This window comes from Malania oleifera, chromosome 5 (assembly GCF_029873635.1).
Source record: "Malania oleifera isolate guangnan ecotype guangnan chromosome 5, ASM2987363v1, whole genome shotgun sequence".
NCBI lineage: Eukaryota > Viridiplantae > Streptophyta > Magnoliopsida > Santalales > Ximeniaceae > Malania > Malania oleifera.
The window spans coordinates 92,814,198-92,839,824 of NC_080421.1; the positions used below are offsets into that span (position 1 = coordinate 92,814,198).

Sequence of the window (25,627 nt, forward strand, 5' to 3'; positions counted from 1 at the left end):
AGCTCACCTCTTAATCTGAATCTTGAATCAATCAAAAGCATTGTCATCGATGCCTATAGTGATGTCGCCCACCTAGGGGTGAGCAAATGGTCGGTTCGGCCAAATTGGGGTAATTAACCGAAAAATTTGGTTAAATAATGCTGTTAACCGAACCGACCGAATTACTGAATCACACCGAACCGAACCCGACCGAATTACCAATTCGGGTAATTCGGTTAACCGATTTTAACCGAATTTATTCAATTATACATTAAATAAAAATTTCATAACTAATTTATTTTAATAATTATGTTAATGCATTTACTCTATCACATAGGCTTATTTATTTTGAGGTGCAATAACTTTTATTTATTTATTTATTCTAAGTTTTCGCAAATCAAGTGGAAATAAAAAAGAAGGTGATGTTTTTGTTATTATTGAAACGTTGAAAATAAAAAAATAAAAAAAATTTTGCTGAAAAAATTAATTGTCGGCGTCGTCATCCCCTTCGACGACAATATTAATTTCCACAAGGTATATCCATGTTCATAATAAAAAATAATTATATTCATAATTTATACTTAAAATTTAATTAATTAATAATTCGGTTAATCGGTTAACTGAATTATTTTTGGTTGTTAACCGAACCGAAATCGATTAACCGAATTTTTGTAAAATTCCAATCGAATCGACCGAACCAAGTTTTTTACCCGAACCAAACCGACCAATTTTAACCGATTAATTCGGTTTTCACCGAATTATGCTCACCCCTACGCCCACCTACTTCCCTTCTCACCCTTCAACTCATTTGCACAGAGAGATATTAGATAAGATTATGGGACGACTCCTTTATCATGTACACCAACACAATGAAGCTACATCTTCATTCTTTTCGGCACAATTACTTTGATTGGACTAACAACTACATCATAGCCATAGCCAATAGCGTCGTAGGCTATGACAATGCCAAATAATGGTGAGGGGTAGAATGAATGACGAAAGCCATTTTTCTAACATATTATAATGCAAAAATGACAAGATTGTGGCAAAAATATAGACTCACAAAGGAAGAGGAACAACACATGCACAGTGATGACTAATCTCATAAAAAATCATAATCATCTAATACAAAATATCTTTTGAAATGAAATGAAATTTTGAATAAAGCATATTATGAAATCAAGGGATAATTTATTAAATTCTATTTGAAAAATCAATTTGGAAATAATTCCAATCCGGCCGTTGGATTGTCAGGCCGCATGATCTCTCTAACCCGACCCGGTTCAAACGCAGACATGCCGAGCGCATTCCACGCTGGCAGTCCGTGCGCCTCCTTTTGAACCAATCAAAACAAACTGCTTGGACCACAAGCACAAACGCTTTGCCTCTCCCTCCAAATATATTTGCACGCAGATGCCCAGTTCCACAATCAGTCCGCACCCAAGCCCCGCACGGATCACCCTTCGCCGCAAATTCATCTAGGGTTTCAAGTTTCATCCTCCGATCTCCCATTCTCAGAACGATGAGCTCTTCTGCTTCTTCCAAAGGCGGCCGCGGCAAGCCCAAGGCCTCCAAATCCGTCTCCCGATCTCATAAGGCTGGCCTCCAGTTCCCCGTCGGCCGTATCGCACGCTTCCTAAAAGCCGGGAAATATGCCGAACGCGTCGGCGCCGGTGCCCCCGTCTACCTCTCCGCTGTTCTCGAATACCTTGCCGCTGAGGTAATCTACAATCTTTGCGTTTTCCTTCTGTAGTTTGTGTTGAAGTGTCGATTGGCCGGAATTTCCTGATTGGGTTCGTGCGTGCAGGTTCTTGAGCTCGCGGGCAATGCGGCGAGGGATAACAAGAAGAATCGGATCGTGCCCAGGCACATTCAACTTGCGGTGAGGAATGACGAGGAGTTGAGCAAGCTTTTGGGAACGGTTACGATTGCAAATGGTGGTGTTTTGCCCAACATTCATCAGAATTTATTGCCGAAGAAGAGTGGTAAAGGCAAGGGCGACATTGGATCTGCGTCGCAAGAGTTTTAGGGTTTAAGGGGTATGGTTTGCTTTTTCTATGTGGTTGGCGATGGGATCTCTGTTGTGATCATGGTATGTTAGATCCCTGTATGAACCCCATTACAGTGGGAGTGGGGGTGGGGGTGGAGTTTTGGTTGAATATAGAATAAAAACAATAACGTTGTGAAGATCGACTTGTATGTGCGACGCTTTTTGATTCATATTATGAAGAAAGAGATTCGTTTTGCTCTAATTTTGTTGATTTCTCTTATTGGTCCATGCTGCCGAATGAATCACAAGTTGGTGAAACCCTAACCTCATTTTATTACGTTCTCTTTTAATGTAATGAAAAGGCACCATTCGACATTGTGGTTGTGAGTATCAATTTTAGATTGGCCAAGAAGTTTTCTACATTGCATTTTTTTTTTTTTCACTAAATCGAGCTGAGTGATCGACTGTAGAGTCCATGTTGTATTGGTTTTCCATTTATTTTATGATTTGGTAACAAGAACAAATTCTATAAGCCAAACATTGTCATCTGCGAGATAAAATCATCCTATGAGAAAAGGTACATTCACATCATAAAATACATATAACAAGAAGCATAATGTGTGAGTTAATGTCTACTTATGATGTTTATATATAGATCGGTGGTCTTGTTCATAAAGTGTTGTGTGATGGACCTATACTATCTTAAGTATGGGTTATTTGCAAAGGACCGTCCTTTAGCTCTATTGGGATGATATGCTCTCTTCCATGTTGTCATGCATTCATATACATCTTGTGGAAAGTTGTTTAGTCGATTACCCCTTGATTGTGTCTATCAACTCCCTCTATGAAGGTCATGCACATGTAGATATACCCCCGATGTGGAGAAGGGTTCAGGAATGTCCTGACGATATTTAAGTTGCTACATAACTCGATTAGAGAGATACCATTCGATAATATAAAAACATATGAATGACACTCAGGCTACCCATAAGTCACTATCAACGTGATAATCGGTGGGTAAGTTAGCTATAACCTCATCGGTATATGGCCTCCATATGAATTGCATGTAAACGGAAAAATAAATAAATAAAATTAAGTGGACTATACATATCTCCTACAAAAAAATTGGGATTTGTTAAAGTTGAATACTTTTTGCTCTCGGTGCTTGTTCAACTTGATCCTGTACTAGAGCAATGTATGCTGCGCAAGTGACGTCGCCCTCATGTCGTCCTTCCACTTATACAAAATGAAAACTTAAATATTAGAATGTAACGAGCAATAAGTACTACAAAGTAGTATTTGTAGTACTTAGAGTACAACTTTATCATAACAGATGTTGTTACTAACCGGTATGCTAGTGATGCTGGGTCAACTGGATGGCCGTCTGCGTCCCTTGCAATATACAACATACCAAGGCGCGAAGGAACTAGGGAGGGGCATCTCTCCCATGCCCATATATGTAGTAAAACGTAGAGGACCACAAATCTCTCACCTCGAAGGGTGTGTGGTGTGGCACATCTCTTTATATAACCACGCCAAAGTCATAGATCCCCAACTATACAAGCGAATATGAGTAAGGTCCTCTAATAGTGGCAGGAACATCAGATGGGCGAAATTGCCCAATAGATCACAAAATAAGATCCCACATATCAATTGCAAAATGTAAACTTGTGCGAAACATACTACAATCTCAGCATCCGGATCTGTCAGTAAATGACTGAATCGCTCCTGTAGATAGCACATGTGGATGTGGGCATCGTGCATTTCGGTGTCAAGTGGCACAACCACTAACAACTGGTGGCACATACGACGCAATGCCACTTGTCCCTACTAATCTGCATCATCGTTTGTTGGTCCACACGTATGACCACTGACGAGCCTTCCGTCAATGGGTAGGCTGGACAATATCGTGACGTCCTTTAACGTGATCTTCACCTCACTGTGGAGTAGGTGGAAGGTATGAGTCTTCAGCTTCCACACGTAGTCATTTCATAACAACGTTTTTGTATGAGTCCAACGTGAAGTAGGTGGAAGGTATGAGTCTCCGATCTCCACACACAGTCATTTCATAACGACGTGTTTGTTGGGCGTCTTCTTTCACTTCAGCCACTTGTTCGATAATCGTCTCTATCTGTCTATTCTCGATGACACCAACTTGAGGAATGGTCTCCATATATAACTGCATAGTTACATGTGTCATGTCGGAGCTGCGTGCATCCAAAAAAATGTGCAAGCCATAGTCATCTGTTATAGGAATAGCCTCATAGAGTATTGTATCATTTAACCCCCGTATAAGGTATCTTGCGGTCACCCGCAATGCATATTGATTTGGATGAATATACAAATATTTGTATATCTTCGCATACAATTAGGTTAATTTAGCCTTATTACCAATTTGAATTATTCAAACAAGCTTAATACTATAACTACCACCTTTTACTCCTATGTTAATTTCCCCCCATATACAATAACATAGTCACCGGAACACTGTTTGAGCTTCCTACCATTTAGATCGACCCTCAAGAAATAGTAAAAATATACGATAAACAAAAATGTATATATAAGCAAATGACATAACACAAAGTTATTGTCTTTATTGGTGATTTTTTATTTTAATTACAAAAACACAATACGCTCATTTTTTAATTTTAATTTTTACAAGAATGGATTCATTTTGTTGCCACAATAATCTTCCAAAAATTTCTTATTACCAAAGAAATAAGTGGGGTGAAACAATTCATTCTAATCCAAAATAGGTTGAATAACAATCTATCACTTCAAAGACTTATGGTAGAAACACATGAAATCAACAATTCAACAATTCCAAATTTTAATTTCACAAATTATTAGATATCTTATTAGAATAATACAATATATATAAATTTATTTGAGACATCATTAATATTTATTTTTTAATATTTAATTGTGTTTGAACAAGATTTAATTTTTCCTAATTTTCATATAAAATTGTTGATCCAAGTAGAACCCTTGTTAATTCATATTGGACTCAAAGCAATTTTGCTATTGAGATTTGATTAGAATTGTAGTCTCAAATTTATATTTTCTCAAGCAAAACTTGATTCTTAATAGAAGATTAAGCATTATTTTTTTAAAATTATAAACAATAAATAAAGTGGATGGAACCAAATTACATGTGAATAAAGTATGATAGTCCAAAAAAATAAATTCTTTGTTATTTAAAACAAATCAGCAACAAAAAAAATTTCTAACTAACAAATTGGACAAGAAGAATTGCACATGAAAATAATAACAAATTCAAATAAAGGAAAACAGAATAAACCCTAACCTCAAATTGGGTGTTTTCAAATGATGTTTCCAATCACAAAATTTGGTTCAATACAATTAAATTGAATGTATCAAATACTAGTTTATACCATAAATTAACACAATTTTTGAATCAAACTAATGAATCTTAATGAAATAATATCAGAGTTTAAGCCTAAGCAAAAGAAACATACCTTATCTCCCCTTTATATACCTTCCTTCCCAACGTTCGGTTCCTCCTTCATAACATTCAACTCCTCCTTCACAACTTTCGGCTACAACGGTCACCTACTGTACAACGTCCAATTGTCCGGCTGGTCAGTCGTATTGCCTACTACTCTACACTGCAATTTTGCGAGAAAAATAGAGAAGAAGACTTCAGAAACCTAAGCAAAACTCGCTAAATGATCAAACGACTTTTACTTCGCATTAAAGTGGGAAATAAAGTTCCCACAAAACCTTTATTAAATATTTTAATATAAAAATAACCAAAAAAGGGAAAAAAAAACTCTTCTATTTTGGGTTGACCTGACTAGAATGGACCCCGGCTTTGGGTTGACCCAGTTGCAAATAGGGTCGAGTCTGGGTTGACTCGGTTGTAAAACAAGTTCGGGTCTAGGTTGGCCGGGCAAAATGAGTTAAAATCTGGGTTGACCCAATTTTCAGAGGCTTAAATATAGTTGTAAGAGGGCTAAAAAAATTCAGATCCTCATGTGGATCTGAATTCAAATGGGTTGCTGCAATTTGTTGAAAGGGAAGCAGTAATTTACAATATTCGGCATGGAATTATAAGTAAGGGGTTCATCATTTTCAATTACATCAACCTGGTTTGAATATTTAGAGAGAAACTTTTTCCTTTCATCTTCTCCTCCTCCTTTATTCTCTCTGTTGATTGAGCACAATGCAGGTATCTTTAACTCCGCCAATTCTACTCTGCGCCTTCTTTTCTTCTCTACTCTTTTGTTACTCCAATAACGCCCTCATGCATTTTTTATTATATATACTAACCAAACTGAATTAATAAATTTAGAGATTCATATTGAATCCACCAAAATTATAAGATTTAACTATATTTGATTGGCTCGGACAGCTAATTTGGTATATATCAAATGCTGTCCAATTTTAGTTTTTAGAAAATCTAGGATTTTGTAATGTTATTTTACATTTATGAAATCAGTAATTTAATATTATTTGTTCTTTTGAATTATCATTTGCTCTGATACTAACTATCACGAACTCTCAAAATAGGACTTAAGTAAGGGTCTTGCGGTACTCGTTAAGAGCCCTCCTTTGACAAGTCAATTAAATCTCACACGTTCAAGCTTGCAAACACGAGCAGAGTCTCGATACTTAAGAGGAATTAGAAGTAATATAATATTATACGAGCAATATATTCTTATACACGAAATAAAACTATAATAAGAAAATATATCATAATTCAAGGCTGTATTATTAATACAAATCTAAGGAATAACCATACAAATAATAACACAAATAAATCGTATGTTTATTCTAAATCCTGAAGAACACAATTATATCACTATCTCTCTCCCCCAAGCGCTCGCTTTGCATGCGAGAGGTGCAGGGTTCGATCCACTCCATCTCCATCTTCTCCCTTTCCAGCCAAAATCTTTCTCACTGTCTTGCTACTTAGCTCGGGCTCTCCGCTTGCACTCCATTCAGTAGAAATTTCTCTGGTACTGAAACCTGACGCCACCTTCTCCCTCGCTTATCCATTCCTTCCAAATCCTACTCCGATACTGGCGCTCTATCTGGCTGTCGTGCGGTCCGTATTTAGCTAGCCCTGCGATTTTCACCTTCTGAATCTGTCAAAAATGGCTGTACCTCTCTTCAACCTGGCGCCCGACCTACCTGTCTCAAGGCTCTGCTTGGGTTCACCCTCTTCCCTTCCTATTTCTCTCAATTTCAGTTTTAACCCAGAAAAGCAACCGTCTTCAATCTTCATCTTCTTCAATTCCTCCTACTTTCGGCAGGAACCATGACTTTTGGCGAGCAAAACTCACTGCCTCAGTCCTTTCGCCTCCTCGACGAAGCCTTCGATGCCGGAATAAACTTCTTCGATTCTGCAGAAATGTAAAAGCCCTTCGCCCTCCTTCCTTTATGGGTTTGGATTACTTCTCTGTTCTGCATTGCCTGATTTCTTTTTATTTTTTATTTTTAAAAGTTTTGTTTTTCAAATGGGCATTTTTGGTTTCAGGTATCCAGTGCCTCAGCGTGCAGATAGTCAGGGAAGGAGTGAGCAGTACCTTGGCCGTTGGATTAGAGAGCGAAATATTTCTCGAAGCAAAATCGTCTTCGCAACGAAGGTCTCAACTCTCAATCTCACGCCCATATGCCGCCTCAATTTATCCTAAGTTAAACTATCTTTGTTTTGTTAATGGTACGAAATTAGGTCAGTGGACCATCTGGGCAGATGACTTGGATTCGTGGTGGCCCGAAGTGCTTGAATACCAAGAATATAACTGAGGCAATTGACGATAGGTTGGTTAAAAAAATTCATGTAAATTCTGAGAATACTTTACTGCTACAGTGCTACTACTTGAGATTGCTAGGGTCAAGATTCAAGAATGCCCTTTTAAACTATCTTCTAAAAGTATTCACATTTATCAGGATGAAATTCTTTTGCATATTATTGTTTTGCTCCTGCATGTTCTTCTGTGCATTGAAATGAACATGTTTCTTATCTGTTGTGAGTGATAACCATACCGAGATTCTCAACTTTGGCAACAGTTGAGTTTTTGTTCCTTATGATAATTTTCGATGCCTACTATTCAATTCAATTCCTTCTTTTTCTTTTTCTTTTTTATAACATTTGATACACGTTGGTGGGCATGAAAACATCAGCAAGTGCAAGTTTAGAACTTAAATAAACCTTAGCCTTACTTTGTTTTCTTAATTTCCATCTACTTCGAAAGTCACTTTGAATGCCCTCCACTTATAGTGTTATAGCTTAGAAGACTGTCTACATCTCTAGCTGATACATTCCCTTGCATGTAGCATTTGCATGTGGAGAGGTATGCAACATGCAAATATATGGATAGGCAGAGAAATCATCTAGAATGGATCAAGACTACTGCATTGTAACAAACTGGACTTAATACCATGTTGGAGAACCATGTTTTCTAAAACCTCAAGTCTGAAGATCTTAGGGAAAATGAGCCTACTATGTATATAAGACTAGTAAAGCGTGTAATGTACTAATAGCTATTTGGTAATCCTCTACTTTATTATTCATGTTGACCACATTAATGATACTTTACATTTGGTACTTAAGAGGCTGCCATGAATATGCAATAAACAACAAAGGTTCCTTATAGTGGCAAAAATCATTTCATGAACAGCTTGTAGCATCATCATTATGAGTCGTGTAAGGAAATTCTATAAGGATAAGTTGTATGAGCTTCTTTTTGTTTGTTTTACTTTTATTGGTGAACAATGTTATTTACCTTATGCACTAATAGGTTTTTTTTTATTAATTTATGCAGCTTATTGAGATTGCAAACTGATTATATTGACCTTTATCAGATCCATTGGCCTGATCGGTTTGTTAGTTGATCCTATCTTTCCTTTTTTTTTTGGTCCTATTGGGTATTAATTAGTTGGTGTTCATTTTCAGTTGTTTTCCCTCCAATCTAGCCTCTCTCTCTCTCTCTCTCTCTCTCTCTCTCTTTCTCTCTCTCTCTCAAGTGGCTGTTATTGGCATTACTGCAGCTATGTACCCATGTTTGGAGAGACTGAATATGATCCAATCCGAAATCTTTGCTCTGTCAATATGGAGGAACAGCTTGATGCTTTAGGCAGAGCTGTTGATGCTGGCAAAGTAAGTCAAGATATCCTGAATTTTACCTTTTCTGATAAAGTTTCTCCTAAATATGACAGGCTCTCAATAAAAAAAGCATATGTCATCTGTAGATCAGATATGTTGGAGTTAGCAATGAAACTCCATATGGCATTATGAAGTTTCTTCAAGCTTCTGAACATGGCACTGGTTATCCAAGGATAGTGTCTGTGCAGGTGTTGTATGGTTCAATTTGTAATAAACAGTGAGGGCCTCTTTTTGTCATTATATTCATCATCATTATCATTTCTTTGCCTTCTCCTTCTTCTGTTCTCTTTCTCTCTCTCAATGATAATATGCAGTTCTTGTCTTTATGGTAGAATTCATACAGCTTGCTTTGTCGGAATTTTGATTTTGCAATGGCTGAATGCTGTCATCATGAGAGGTATTTTATCCGTTTACCATTCATTTGTTCAAAATTAACTTAATTTCATAAGCATTAATGGAAGAGATATTTTATCACTTAGCGCTTGCCATGTTTGAGTGTGTTATCAATTCTGTGGCTTCTCATATCACTTTGGGTTTTTTTAAAAAAAATAAAATAAAATATAAATTTCTGTTGCTACTTGTCTGTTTCCCAATTATTAACATTCAACAGTGAACCATGTGGATGTTAAAAACAGTTTGTACTATCAAATTTAGTGTCTTTTCATAGAGAATGTTATACTAGATGCTAATATCTTCACAGTTCAAATATTCTGTTTGCTTTGATGTTTATATGACCTGAATTATCTTTGTTCTCAACATATTAGGCATTCATGGTCATTTGTATCTTTACTTTCGAACATGTTCATTATGTACCTTTGCCATTTTTGGTTTTTGCATAGTTGCATCCATGAGTTTAGATCTGCTGTTTTTTAGGTTTACAATGAACCATAGTTACCAAAAAACACTTAACACCTAGAAAAGCACGTATTGGCACAAATGTTCCAATATGTGGTACATTTTTGCTCTGAACGCTAAATCTATTGATGCAGAGTTTTAATTCAATGTTTTTCACGCAGCATAACCTTTTATTAGTTAAAAATGGGGAATCATCATATATTAAGCTATTTCTGTCATTATTAATCTTTTCCAGAATAGAAAATCTCTTCTACATTTAGAAACACCTGAGTGTCCTCTCTAAAATAGACAAGTGCAATTTTTTACCAATAAAACTATTTAAGTATACCCTTCCGATCCACATTTTGGAGCATGCACCATACCATGATCCTGTTCCTGTTCCACATATCAGAACATTCCATGTTCTAGGTAACATTGCAATGAACATTTGGCACCTTCTATATTTGCCTTACCTATTTTTTTCTTCTCATCTGAAGCCTCAGCCTTTTTAAGGCCTCTTTTAATACTCAAAATTGTTCCCAGAAGTTATCGAGTTGTACTGTGTCTTGACATGTGTTACTGACTTGCAATTACCAACTCTTTAGTTGGCTTCTAGCCTTCTACAACGTTAACAGCACATATGCCTTTGAAGCATGAACTCATTTTATACATGCTCTGATGGTAAGCATTCTGAGTGTGACAATTCCCATGAGCTTCTGTGCAAATTATGTGAATTATGAAATGTAAATTCAAGTATGCACTGGAAATTTCCCTTTTCATCCTCATAAATTGAAGCAAACAGAATAAATGAAGACAAGTGAAAAAAATAATCTTATTCGATCCTCACTTTTCAAAAGTCGTCCTAGCTACAAACCTCTTTGTGAAAACTACGTCCCACTATCCAGTTGATCTTAGTTTGATAAGCAATCATCGGAATGTATATGAGACGCCTTTAAAAAGACTGCAAGGTTTATATATGTCTTCAGCTTGTCATAACCAATTATTGCAGGGTAATAATAAAGGAATTTTTTGGATTGATGTTTTGATTCTTTTTCCTGATAGTTAGGAGTACTGTAATAACATTCAAGTAGATGTTTTTGGAAGTAATGGCGTAATGATGATGTGGTTACTTGTTGGCTTCATACGTATTTTCATTTTCTCAACAATTATTTTGCATCTGATACACATCAATTATCACTTTGACCCTGTGATATCTATATTATACATTGGAAGCTCCCCAGAGCTTCCTTTGGGGGAGTTATTCTCTATTTGAGTAATTATTTGTTATAGCAGCATTTTTCTGAACATAAAAAATTCTTTATTGAGAAGATTAGGCATTTTTTCCTCTTCAAACTTGGCGTGTTTTAATCTTTTTTGCATTATTGAATTTTTCTAGGATCAGCTTATTGGCCTACAGCCCTCTGGCAATGGGCATACTTTCTGGAAAGTATTTTTCTCCTGATGGGGGTCCAGCTGATGCTCGGTTGAATCTTTTTAAAGGTTCTGGTTTATTTTTGTATTTTATTTATTTCTCTTGCAAGTCTCTGTAAACTGTAGTGAGTCTCACTAGACAGTTGTTTCATTTCCTTTCCCAGGGAATTACTCAGAAGGGGAATCCCGATACAACCTGAGAAATGCCATTGTGAAAGCAGCTACCAAGGTGAGATTTTGTTCTCTGTGTGTGTGTGTGTGTGTGTGTTACTTGGAACATGGAACATTCTAGTTCGTGGAAAGGGAACAGGATTGCAGTACAGCACTTGCTGTAAAGTGCAGAACATTAGGAGTATGCTTCAATAGGTATATTGGTGAAATTGTGTAGCAATACTTGTATATTTTGGAGAGGATGTTGAGATATATCTAAATTTAGAAGAGATTTGCTTTTGTGAAATAGATTAATAATGACCAAAAATAGAATTACTGTGTGATGGTTGCCTACTTTAACTAATAAAAAATCTTAAATGAAAAAATATTTGAAACTTTGGAGATTGTATCATTGGATTTAGCATTCTGGAACAAAAATGTACCACATTTTGGAACCTTCACAGAGTTTGTGGTTTGCTAGGGTGTTAGCAGTTTTTGGTAACTCTGTGTGTGTAGTGTGTTTCTTAATTTATTGTGATAAACAAGGCTCTTCTCCGTTTTGAACATTAGTAGGCTTTGTTAGAAAATAAACATAACCACTAAAAAGAATTTTGTAAAATTTCTATGTTGATAATGTTGAAGAAATGCAGTTTGAAATCTAATTTGGGAGGGCTGCTTCTGTAGGTTTCTACTGAGTACCTAAGTTCTGGTCAGAATCTGGTTCTTTCTGCATGTCTACTCCATTTTAACAACCCTGTAGCCCATGCAATACAGCAACATTGTTAATGAATGTATCACAAATTTGATGTGTTATGTAGTTCATGATTGAGGGGTATGGATACAAAAGATGTTGACACATATGAGGAGCTTTTTGTGAAGGCTTTCGTAGTTCATTTTGATGTTCACTGAGCATGGCACTCTCAAGATGTAATGTACTAATGTACTCCCAATTCTTCCGTATGTTCCTTGCATTCTTAATTTACTCTTATTTTTCAGGAATACATTTGCATTGCAGATAAGTATGGGCTTCATCCTGTATCTCTTGCAATTGGTATGCTCTCTCTCTCACTGTTTCCATCTGTGTGCATGCCTGTCTCTGTTCATATTGACTAATTCTCGTAGATGTTGTTATTATTTATTCCTCATAATGCCACAACAATTTTCCTTGGTGGAATCAGTTATATGTATATACTATTCTGCACAAGTTAGGGCAATATCTTCTAAATGTTGGAGTGCTGTAAAATCCTCCATTACTTTCTTTTACCAAGTTATTCTAGATTTGCCCCTCCTTGACTGCCTTTAGTATTGTTAATCACTCTTTCTCATGGTTTTTTTTTTAAAATTATTATTTATATACTGCAAATGCCTAAACAATCTTATCTGCCTTTTCCTTATTGTTTAGTAGCCTATTTTAATTTACTCCATTTTTTTTTTGTTTCTTTATGATTTAGACTAAAGCCGCTCATCTATCTTGACATTCTTATTTCATCTACACTTTTTTTTTGGTACATGTTGCATAATACCCATGGGATCCCACATTGCATCTGGTGATGAGATCGGACCTATGAGTCTGACAATTTTTTTGTGGGGGGAGGGGGTGGGGGTAAGGGGGGTGTCATATTAGATATTTGTGTGGCTGGGGGTAGGGGGGGGGGGGGTGTCATATTACATATTTGTGTGGCTTATAAGCTTGGGTAAGTTTACTATCGTGCAACTTGGTTTAAGTAAGCAGTTTGGTCTACTTGTCCGCCCCAAAAGATCTTGGGCATGTGCATTTGGATCAAAGTGTTGTATTTTTTTTTTCTTAGTTTTCTAACAGCCAAATTTGTATGACAGTTTGGTGGAGGACCACTTTTGAGTAATTCTAGGCAACCATATTTCATTTGAAGATTTATTCAATCATATTTTGTTTGGAGATTTAAATTTTCAAACGGAATATGATCACCTAGAATTATTTGCAAACGATCCTCCATTACAGTTGTTCTTATAGATAACATGCCAAATGCACTTGTTCATTTTAGCCATCTTGTTTTAACTCAATGTATAATTATCGTATCTTCAATTTTCCTTTGGCATACATAATTAATACAAAGTAAGTCTGTCTACTATTCCCATGAATATTTTTACCCTCTTGTTTAATATTTTCTTCAAATTCCTCCTAGAATTACTAAAATTATATTTCATCTAGTTAGTCTTACTTGTGTTGAAACTTCTGTACTCTAAATTTGGCTACATTCTTCAGCTTAAACTTTAATCTGTGTCTAGTTAAGCACACTACATAGAGGCCATGGAACTATATATTTTGGGTCAATGTGACCACTGGACTTTTAATTGGCATAATATAGTCATTATTATTTAGTTTGTGTTTAAACTACCCAAATTAGGCTGGTTGCATGGCAATGTCATACACGCATCTGTTGTTGCTGTCTATATGGCAACACGAGATGAACTTGTTAACTTTGTGCATTACATCTTCAATTTCTCCTTAAGCTTGCATGATAGATCCAAGGTATTAAAATATACTAGTGTTATTGACTTCTTGACCATCAAGTTTAACCTTTTTTTTCAATATTTCTTATACTATAATTAAAATTACATTTTCATATATTTTGTCTTGTTTCTACTTAACCTAAAACATCTAGATTCTAGAGCCTCTCTCCACAATTCTAACTTAGATTCTACTCCATCCCTAGTTTGATCAATCAAGAAATATCATCTGTCACGGCGTCCCGGGAGTGCGTGTGCCCCGGGAGGCGAAATTAAAATTATTTTAATATTTTCAGGAAAAATATGGTGTAGGAGTCGCCACTAACCTTTAGTGCGGTTAGAACACATGATCACTACCCCGTTAGGGGTAGAATCGGTCTACATTACCAGAGTTGGGGTCGGGAGTTCGGTTACGCGAGGGGAAGGTACGAGCACCCCCTACGCGCCCGTTCTTAAGAACGGCACCTAATTAATTTAAAATTATCCTTAAGTTAATCTAATAAATCTTTACATTACTCCTTTTTATGAATTTATAAATACATAGGAAAATAAATAAATATATACATATATTCCCTCAGAGCTTAGGGTACGTGATGCCCAAAGGCTAATACCCCTTGCAATTGAATCATAGGGAAATAAAAACCAAAAAATATTTAATAACAAAAATGTAATAATACTAAAATAGTTACAAGTTAATACAAGTACTAAAAATAAATCAGTTGAATATACGTATGCTTCAAGTGAGAATAATGATAGTAATAATAATAGAGATAATTAATACAATAATAATATTAATAGTAATAATAGATAATACATTAATGATGATAATAATAATGGTAATAAATAATAGAAGTAACAAAGATAATATACGTATTTTGATAATATGATACTTACCTTACTATTAACATGCGGTTAAGGACATGCACATATATATAAACAATTAATTAAGGAAACAAATCAGTCTTAGGGTTAAAATATGGAAACTAAGTAGCCCTAAGATTAATCTGTAAATATACAATAATATATATGGAAAACAATTAATAAAATTATGGTAACAAAATCAACCCTAACCAACAATGATAATACAATAAATCAGAATATGATATACAATGTTAAAAATATATAACAGTAATGCAATAATTTTAAATATGCAATAATATACAATATCAATAAACACAAATATATAATAAGGATAAAGCATCAAACAATTAAACATTAATGTGGACATCCTGAATAAATATACAAATAAAAATAAATATATTGTCATACAAACCCCCTAAATACATATACAAATAATAATAAAAAAAAATTGCATATATAACAATGATGAAATATTAACAATAAAAATGCCCTAAATAAATATACAAAACATGAATACCTAAGCAATGCTTTTTACAAATAATAAATAACAATAATATCTAGTGATAATAACAAATGATACACAATAATAACTATATGTTAACAATATGAAATAACAAACCCTAATAAAATAAGAACATATATATGACTACAAAAACAATACAAAATAACAAATCGCAATATTACTTACATAATATAAGCATACATTTGATAATAACATGATAAGTAAAAAAAACCATAATATTACTTATTTAATAATTATACAATTCAAAATTTTAAAAAATTGAAACCAGCCTCAACAAATATAAAGGAAACCTACAAAAATGAGAAAACATTGATTAGTATCTACAGTAATTATTTCAAGAAATCTAAACAAATATCACTGCAATAAAATGAAATTATATACACAATATTTAGAATTTTAACATATATACAATAGACGCCTAGATTTGAATATTAACTAAATACCACAATAAATAATGTATTAATATACTAAAGTCTTAAACTTTGAATATTAAAAAAAACATGAAGAGAAACATAAAAGAAATACACGTGCACGTGTGTGTGTGTGTGCAAATACAGCAGTGGCTTACCGTGGGTGTTGCCGGAGACGAAGGTGGCTTCGGGTGGTTGCAGCAGAGTTGCAGAGGGAGAGGCGCGTGAGGGAGCTGGGCGGTGACGGTGACCTGACGTGACGAATGGGTGAGGATGGAGAGCTGCTGCCGGGGTTGCAGAGGTCCTCGGGTCTGCTTGTGGTAGCTTGAAACAGAGGAGCTGCTATGGCTGCCTCGGCTGGACTTGGGGAGGTCTGATGGTGCGTCGTGGCCGTAGGGGTGGTGCCGGTGGTTATGGTGGTTGGCGGCGCTGGAGATCCTGGAGGCTGGTCGTGAATCTTGGATGCCGTGGAGATGTTGTGCCGGAGCTGGGTTGAGTTGCAGAGGGGTCCGTGGACTGCTGGGTGTGCGGTTGCAGGTGACGACGGAGGATGGGTGGTGCTACGGTGGCGTGGAGGATGGCTGTGGGTTGCCGTGTGTGAGCGAGGGCTGGTGATGGTGGTCGTGAGAGAGAGAATGAGAGAAGAAGATGAAGAGCAGCGGCTGGAGTTGCCGCTGCTGCTGTGCCCTCGGCTCTCTCTTTTTTTCTTCTTTTTTTTTTTTTTTTTGCTCTGTGCCTCTGCCCCCCGGCTGTAGGTTCTGTGCAGCGCCCCCTCTTCTTATAAAAATAATCTTGAAGAAACCCTAAAAACATTTCTTTTTTGGTTTATGGTATTTCTCTTTTCTTTGGTAATAATATATACTACTATTATGTAAGTAAGGAAATAATAATAATAATAATAATAATAATAAGGTAAAAATAATAATAATAATAAAATAATAATAATAATAGTAATGATAAAGATAAATGAATAAATAAAATAATAATAATAATAGTAATAATAAAGGTAAAAATACTGATAATAATAATAATTAACAATAATGTCAATAATAATGAAAATAATTAATAATAATAATAATAAACAATAAAAATAAAAATAAAAATAAAAATAAAAGTAATAATAATAATACTAATGAAAAATAATAATAATAAATAAGATAATAGTAATAATAGTAATAAAAATACTAATGATAAAATAATAAAAATAATAATGAAAATAATAATAGTAATAATAATAAAGTACTATTAATAATACTAATAATAATAATAATTCAGAAAATAATAATAATAATAATAATAATAATAATAATAATAACAAGATAAATAAATAATAGTAATAATAATAATGATAATAAAGATACTAAAAATAATAATAACAACAACAATAATAATAATAATAATAATAACCGAAATAAATAATAATAATAATAATAGTAATAACAAAGATAAATAAATAAAATAATAATAATAATAATAGTAATAATAAAGGTAAACATACTAATAATAATAATAATTAAAAATAATGTCAATAATAATGAAAATAATAATAAATAATAATAATAATAAACAATATAAATAGAAATAAAAACAAAAGTAATAATAATAATAAATAAGATAATAGTAATAATAGTAATAAAAATACTAATGATAATAAAAAATAATAAAAATAATAATGAAAATAATAATAATAATAATAATAATAATAATAAAGTACTATTAATAATACTAATAATAATAATAATACAGAAAATAATAATAATAATAATAATAATAATAAAAATAACAAGATTAGTGAAGATTAATAATAATAATAATAATAATAAGAATAAATAATAATAATACTAATAATAATAAAATAATAATAATAGTAATACATATATTGGGCCTGGGTAAAAATGGGGTGTCTACAGCTGCCCCTCTTTGTAGGATTCGTTGCTTCAAAGTAAAAGTAAGATCTCTCCTACGTTATTTGTGGCAACAAACCTGTAAAGATAAAAGACGCTGATTTTGGACCAGGCCCATTGTAATGGAAGAGACCAAAATGATTTGTGAAAACCGATTTGCATGTATGCTTGAGAGCACATGAGAATGACTTGCGTCGAGTGTAGGAACCCGAGCTGTAGTTCACAGAGGGAGACTCGCACCGGGTGTAGGATCCCGAGCTATAACTCATGGAAAGAGATTCGCGTCAGGTGCAGGAACCCGAGCTATAGTTCACGAATGGTGACTTGCACCGGGCGTAGGAACCCGAGCTACCAGGTGTAGGAACCCGAGCTATAGTTCATGAGGGGTGACTTGCATCGGGTGTAGGAACCCGAGCTATAGTTCACGGAGGATGACTTGCCCCGGGTGTAGGAACCTGAGCTATAGTTCATGAGGAGTGACTTGCATCGGGTGTAGGAACCCGAGCTATAGTTCACGGAGGAGGACTTGTACCGGGTGTAGGAACCCGAGCTATAGTTCATGAGGGGTGACTTGCACCGGGTGTAGGAACCCGAGCTATAGTTCACGGAGGAGGACTTGTACCGGGTGTAGGAACCCGAGCTATAGTTCATGAGGGGTGACTTGCACCGGGTGTATGAACCCGAGCTATAGTTCACGAAGGGTGACTTGCACCGGATGTAGGAACCCGAACTATAGTTCACGGAAGGGTGACTTGCACCGGGTGTAGGAACCCGAGCTATAGTTCACGAAGGGTGACTTGCACCGGGTGTAGGAACCCGAGCTATAGTTCACGGAGGATGACTTGCACCGGGTGTAGGAACCCGAGCTATAGTTCATGAGGGGTGACTTGCATCGGGTGTAGGAACCCGAGCTATAGTTCATGGAAGGGTGACTTGCACCGGATGTAGGAACCCGAGCTATAGTTCATGAGAGGTGACTTGCACCGGGTGTAGGAACCCGAGTTATAGTTCACGGAGGGGTGACTTGCACCGGGAGTAGGAACCCGAGCTATAGTTCATGGAAGGGTGACTTGCACCGGATGTAGGAACCCGAGCTATAGTTCATGAGAGGTGACTTGCACCGGGTGTAGGAACCCGAGCTATAGTTCATGAGGGGTGACTTGCATCGGGTGTAGGAACCCGAGCTATAGTTCATGGAAGGGTGACTTGCACCGGATGTAGGAACCCGAGCTATAGTTCATGAGAGGTGACTTGCACCGGGTGTAGGAACCCGAGTTATAGTTCACGGAGGGGTGACTTGCACCGGGAGTAGGAACCCGAGCTATAGTTCATGGAAGGGTGACTTGCACCGGGTGTAGGAACCCGAGCTATAGTTCATGAGGGGTGACTTGCATCGGGTGTAGGAACCCGAGCTATAGTTCACGAAGGATGACTTGCCCCGGGTGTAGGAACCCGAGCTATAGTTCATGAGAGGTGACTTGCACCGGGTGTAGGAACCCGAGTTATAGTTCACGGAGGGTGACTTGCACCGGATGTAGGAACCCGAGCTATAGTTCACGAAGGGTGAGTTGCACCGGGTGTAGGAATCCGAGCTATAGTTCACGAAGGATGACTTGCACCGGGTGTAGGAACCCAAGCTATAGTTCATGAGGGGTGACTTGCATCGGGTGTAGGAACCCGAGCTATAGTTCACGGAGGATGACTTGCCCCAGGTGTAGGAACCCGAGCTATAGTTCATGAGGAGTGACTTGCATCGGGTGTAGGAACCCGAGCTATAGTTCACGGAGGATGACTTGCACCGGGTGTAGGAACCCGAGCTATAGTTCATGAGGGGTGACTTGCATCGGGTGTAGGAACCCGAGCTATAGTTCATGGAGTAATAACTCAAACATTAGTGAGACAAAGGTCGTTTGGATAATGATCAAAAGAGATGCATGACAAGAGGGGTATGACTAGAATGCAGTAGTGCATGTATGCTGTCTACTGTGGTGCCAGAACATGGGGATATGTTGCTACACGTTTTTATGCAATGCCTGAAATGTATGGTAATGAATGAAGGAAATGCCTGAATCTTTTCCCCTGGTGCGTCTGTGATCAATAACCTCATCTTTCATCTGTAACTGATCTTGGCTCAATTTTCTTAATTCATCCAATCATGGAGATGATTGATTTGGCTAAAAGGAAACTCACTAAAAAAAATCTGCCTCAGTTGAATGGACCTACAACCAATATTAACCCTGTTTGCTTAATGCAATTGGATAGGGAGAGAAGTTTTGACACGACAATTGCCTCATTGCAAATGCATCAGTAAAAGCTCTCAGTTTCATATGAAGGCCACAACCTCCTCAGATTTTGCCTTATTTATCGGTTGTACACCACATTTCCATAGCTCTAGGTCATTGAAACAGGAAGCATACTAGCGAACTCTTTTGATTACCCTATTCTTGGGACAATGAAAAAGGTTTTTTTTTTTTTTTTTTTTTTTTGTTTTTTTTTTGTTTTTTTTTGAGAAATATCCAACCATGTAATTGGAACATCCCTTTGCTATATCAAAAGATCATATATGCAAGATGACTAGTTTACCAGACTTAAATGTCAGTTCAAAGGAAAAACTTTATACCAGTATTCAAAAAGTCGAAGCACATGAATGTTAAGTTGTCAAGCTTAATTCCCCTTTGACTGATTTTTTTCTTTTTCGTCGATGACCCCAAACATTTCTCCCTCCTTTCGCCTTATTCTGTTGCGAACCCCTATAATTCTCAAGTTAAACTATTGCCTCAGGTTCAGTTCATGTTTTGATCTCAAGATGGTCTTTAAGACTCGGGACGAAACGTAGGCTTGGGGATATAGGTTTCTGAAGAAGAGGGAAACTATGGCTCAAAAATCCCAACCCATAATGACATTCTCTGCCCCAGTTTAAGTTGAGGCACTTTGTTTTGGCTTTGACCGAACTTGTCCTTTGAACAAGCTGCCTACGTACCTTTTCAGGATTAGGTCATTACGTAGTTCAGACTCAATCATTGAGTCTGACAAATCATTAGAGACAACAATGTATACCAATCTGGTCAGGTCTTTTATTTGGACTGTAATATAGGCTAGGGGTACGGGTTAAAGAAAGAAAGAGTTAAATAAGGCTCAAAATCAGCACTTTCATTAAGGGTAACTTGGTCAAAGATCACATGCGTAGTATGTCCCTTATTTTCTTTCTCTTTTCTTCTTTTTCCATTTGCTTTTGTTGCTCTCTTTTGTTTTTCTCTTTCATGAAGGGATTCGGTCATTTTTGTTTGGACTTCATTTGGGACTAATCCTTTGAAATTGCCCCAGTGTGGGGTGTGATCTTTTGACGGGTTAATCAAAAATTGAATTTTCCAGGCTCAAGAAGGGCTTGCAAGGGATCTCTTTTTGTTTCTTTTGGGTAGCAGAAAGATGGCCTGCCATCATTTCGAGTAGCCAATTGTTGTCTCATATGACTTGCCAGACCCTAAAGGACCCATACCCAGGTCAAATTTTGTAAACTGACTTTTGAAAAAATACTGGTTTATCATTTAGGCTCAATTTGGTTATCAAATGGTAAATTGTTATTTGGCTTTTTTATAGGAAAGCAGATCGGCCAACGATGGCCATCTATCATTTGATCAAAACATGAATAATGAACAGTCATTAGATTTATGAAGCAAATCGTTATTTCATTGAATTTCCTTGAGAGTTTACAGGGTTTCTAAGAAAAATATTTCTTTACCGCGTCTGAGTTTGTGGGGTGCACCAGATCGGCTCCATCCATGTCTGATAATAATAAGGCACCTCCTGAAAATGCTTTCTTTACCACATACGGCCCTTCATAATTTGGGGTCCACTTACCTCGGGGGTCATTATGAATTGGTAAAATCTTTTTCAAAACTAGATCTCCTTCTTGAAACCGTCGAATACGCACTTTCTTGTTAAAAGCTCTCATCATTCTCCTTTGGTATAACTGCCCATGAACTATAGCTGTCAATCTTTTTTCTTCAATCAGATTCAACTGGTCATATCTAGATTGCACCCATTCTGCTTCGGTTAACTCTGCTTCTTTTAAGACTCGTAACGATGGAATCTCAACTTCTATCGGAATTACGGCCTCCATTCCGTATACCAAAGAGAAAGGGGTAGCCCCTGTAGATGTTCGAACAGTGGTTCGATAGGCCAATAAAGCGAAAGGTAACTTCTCATGCCAATCTCTATAGGTCTCCGTCATTTTTTCCAAGATGCTCTTGATGTTCTTATTGGCTGCTTCCACTGCTTCATTCATTTGAGGTCGATAGGGGGCTGAATTATGATGCTTGACCTTGAACTGACTGCATAATTTTGTCATGATCTCGTTGTTCAAGTTTTTAGCATTGTCTGATATTATCCTTTCTGGGATCCCATACCTGCAAATTAATTCTCTCCTGATAAAACGATTGATTACATTTTGAGTGACATTAGAGTATGATGCTGCTTCTACCCATTTTGTGAAGTAGTCAATGGCCACGAAGATGAATCGATGCCCATTACTGGCCTTCGGGGTTATTGGTCCGATCACATCCATGCCCCATGCTGAGAAAGGCCAAGGTGCAGATAAAACCTGGAGTTGAGTGGGTGGGACTTGTATGCGATCTCCATAGATTTGACACTTATGGCACCTTCGAACATACTCTATGCAATCCCGTTCCATGGTTATCCAATAGTATCCACTTCTTAGGATTTTTCGGGCCAACGAGTGTCCTCCCGCATGGGTCCCACAAACGCCGTCGTGTACTTCCTGTATGATTTGTCTGGCCTCTTGCAACTCCACGCACCGTAGGAGGGTCATATCATGGTTCCTTTTATACAATATCTCCCCATCTAAGAAGAATCCCATAGCTAGCCTCCGAATTGTCTTTCGGTCATTATTAGAGGCTCCTATGGGATACTCCTTCCATTGAATGTATGTTTTGATATCATGAAACCATGGCTTCCCATCGGCTTCTTCCGTCATTATACAATATGCAGGTTCCCTATGCATCCTTATTCGAATGGGTTCAATCTCTATTCCGGCTTCAACCTTAAATAAAGCCGCCAATGTTGCTAGCGCATCAGGGATTAAGTTACTCTCTCTCGGTAAATGCGAAAAACTGATGGCATCGAATTCCTGCATCATTTCTTGAATGAACTCCTGGTATGGTATTAATTTGGAATCCCGGGTTTCCCACTTTCCAGTCAACTGATAAATTACCAAAGCAGAATCTCCTTTTACAATCAATTTTTTAATGCCTCGGTCAATAGCCGCCTGTAAGCCCAATACGCACGCTTCATACTCAGCTATATTATTGGTACACGGAAAGGTGAGTTTGGCTGTGACTGGGTAATATTTACCCTCTGGTGATATGAGTACAGCCCCTATTCCATGCCCCCATACGTTGGTCGCCCCATCAAATAGCATCATCCACCCAACATTACCTTCCTTTTCTTGATCAATTGAATCAATATCTTGATCTGGGAAGTCAAACTCCATGGATTGGTAATCATTAACGGCCCTATCAGCCAAATATTCTGCTATAATGCTCCCTTTGACGGCTTTTCTCGTCACATATGTAATATCATATTCAGTCAACAGCATTTGCCAACGAGCCATCCGTCCTGTTACTGCAGGTTTCTCGAAAACATACTTAATCGGATCCATTTTAGAAATCAGCCATGTTGTGTAATACAGCGTGTATTGCCTTAATCTACTAACCACCCACACCAAAGCGCAACACGTCTTCTCCAGGTTAGAGTACCTAGATTCGTATTCCGTGAACTTTTTGCTTAAATAATAGATGGCGCGCTCCTTTCTTCCAGACTCATCGTGTTGTCCTAACACACACCCCATGGAATTCTCTGATACTACTAAGTACAATATAAGAGGCCTTCCAGGTACAGGGGGAACCAAAACTGGAGGGTTCAATAAATATTCTTTTATTTTCTCAAAAGCTTTCTGACATTCTTCACTCCATTTTTCGGGGTTATCCTTCTTCAGCAGCTTAAATATAGGCTCACAAGTAGCAGTCAACTGAGATATAAATCGAGCTATGTAGTTCAATTGGCCTAGGAAACTCCTGACTTCTTTTTCAGTTTTGGGACTAGGCATTTCTCGAATAGCTTTTATTTTATCTGGGTCTACTTCGATCCCTTTCTCACTTACGATAAATCCCAACAATTTTCCTGAAGAAGCTCCGAATGTACATTTTTCTGGATTTAATTTCAGTTGACATTTTCGTAGCCTTTTAAATAGCTTCCTTAAGTTCATTACATGGCTATACTCATCTCGAGACTTAACAATCATGTCGTCCACATATACTTCTATCTCCTTATGCATCAAGTCATGGAATAGCGTTACCATGGCTCTCTGATAGGTTGCCCCTGCATTCTTTAAACCAAAGGGCATAACCTTGTAGCAAAAGGTCCCCCATAAGGTGATGAACGTGGTCTTATCTTTATCTTCTGGGGCCATCTTAATTTGATTATATCCAGAAAACCCATCCATGAATGTAAACAGGGCATGTCCCGCGGTATTGTCTACCAGCACATCTATGTGTGGAAGTGGGAAATTATCTTTAGGGCTAGCTTTATTCAAGTCTCGATAGTCAACACAGACTCTCACTTTTCCATTTTTCTTCATTATTGGAACTACATTGGCCATCCACTCTGGATATTTGGCTACTTCTAAAAAACCAGCCTCAAACTGCTTTTGTACCTCTTCTTTTATTTTGATCAACATATCTGGGCGCATTCTCCTCAGTTTCTGTTTTACCGGTTTGCTATCTGGGTAAATGGGTATTTTATGTGTTACTAAGTCCGTATCCAAACCCGGCATGTCCTGATAGGACCATGCGAAAACATCTTGGTATTCCTTCAAAAGGTTTATCATTTCGCATCTTTCTTTTCCTCCCAACAGTGCCCCGATTTTTACTTCTTTTGGTTCCTCATCAGTCCCCAAATTTATTGTGACCGTGGGGTCGCTACTGGTTAAAGTTGGTTTTTCATCTGATTTCAACATTCTTTGCATTTCAGGTGATAAGTCAGTCTCCTCTTCTATTTCAGCTTCTAGGATTAAGTTTTCAAAGTTAACATCAATTTCTGGCTCTTGAATACTGGTATGATTATTTTCCCTATCCCTGCATAAAACAAAGGTAAACAATTCTTTGACAAATGACCCAATGATGCAATAAATGCGAAAGAAATGCATACTGGTTTTATTGATGAAAAAGACAAACGGTCCGAGGCAATAATGTCCACGGATTACAAAAAGAAAGCAAAATGAGCAAAAGCCATTACATGAAGTGAATTGGGTAATCAAAAGATGTCCAGTTCTGAATTTCTGCTCCTGTCAATGGGTAGATCCATCTACTTGAGTCATTCATGCGGTCCCCTGATTCCAAGGCCAATATGCTTATTTGTTTCATTTCTTCCTCAAGAGTGACTTGATTGCCCTTTTGAAAGGTCTGATTCATTGGCGGGACTTCTATCCCCCACTTGGTACTTACTCTTCCTGTGCGCCTCTCGATTCAGATTATTCTTTTCTCTTCTGCCTTCTTCTTATGGTCAGCTAAAGTAGGAGTATATCCGATGCCGTATCTCTCATTCATGCCTTCTGGTAACAATGGCATTGCGATGCCCTGAAGATACTTCCCCAACCCTTTTCCTGGGCAAAACCCTGATTTAATCATTTCAGTAGCCACCATACGCGTGGAAGAAGAGATCCGAGGTTGAGGGATAAAAGATCCCTCCATTATAGTAATGACGTTGATGATCTCAAATGCTCGGAATGAATCTTCGTGGGCTTCTTCAGCTGCTTCCACATAGGGAGTGGAAGAAGGTTTAGTAACCATTATATCGGTTTCCCCATAAATACATACCAGTTTATCCCCTACCACAAATTTCACTCGTTGA

The 25,627-nt window shown here is 37.0% G+C and overlaps 2 protein-coding genes across 5 annotated transcripts in view; both read left to right on the top strand.

Annotated features, from left to right (window-relative positions):
• The first annotated feature begins 1,309 nt into the window (after positions 1–1,309).
• LOC131155442 (histone H2AX) lies at positions 1,310–2,231 on the top strand. Its single transcript, XM_058108575.1, has 2 exons — positions 1,310–1,699; positions 1,787–2,231. Exons 1-2 carry the CDS (start codon positions 1,502–1,504, stop codon positions 2,006–2,008), a joined length of 420 nt encoding a protein of 139 aa, XP_057964558.1. The 5' UTR covers positions 1,310–1,501; the 3' UTR covers positions 2,009–2,231.
• Positions 2,232–6,763: 4,532 nt separating this feature from the next.
• The window catches only part of LOC131156370 (uncharacterized), a 47,074-nt gene continuing 28,210 nt past the window's right edge, over positions 6,764–25,627 (top strand). The window contains exons 1-12 of one of the 4 annotated variants that reach the window (XR_009136978.1): positions 6,842–7,147; positions 7,249–7,348; positions 7,473–7,581; positions 7,668–7,756; positions 8,761–8,817; positions 8,987–9,095; positions 9,188–9,289; positions 9,434–9,498; positions 11,332–11,435; positions 11,531–11,595; positions 12,335–12,443; positions 12,532–12,567. Coding sequence is in view for 2 of the 4 variants with exons in the window: in XM_058110000.1 (XP_057965983.1) it covers positions 7,090–7,147; positions 7,249–7,348; positions 7,473–7,581; positions 7,668–7,756; positions 8,761–8,817; positions 8,987–9,095; positions 9,188–9,289; positions 9,434–9,498; positions 11,332–11,435; positions 11,531–11,595; positions 12,513–12,567 (913 nt within the window). In the remaining 2 variants the exon portion in view is untranslated. Of the gene's footprint in view, positions 7,148–7,248; positions 7,349–7,472; positions 7,582–7,667; positions 7,757–8,760; positions 8,818–8,986; positions 9,096–9,187; positions 9,290–9,433; positions 9,499–11,331; positions 11,436–11,530; positions 11,596–12,334; positions 12,444–12,512; positions 12,568–25,627 lie in introns of those variants that run through there. The other 3 variants (XR_009136979.1, XM_058110000.1, XM_058110001.1) reach the window with 3 other exon arrangements.

Excerpts from the sequence above, each read along its gene's own strand:
- LOC131155442 (XM_058108575.1), top strand. The coding sequence starts at position 1,502 with ATGAGCTCTTCTGCTTCTTCCAAAGGCGGCCGCGGCAAGCCCAAGGCC. Across the intron at positions 1,700-1,786 it reads TCGAATACCTTGCCGCTGAG|GTTCTTGAGCTCGCGGGCAA; the intron begins GTAATCTACAAT and ends TCGTGCGTGCAG.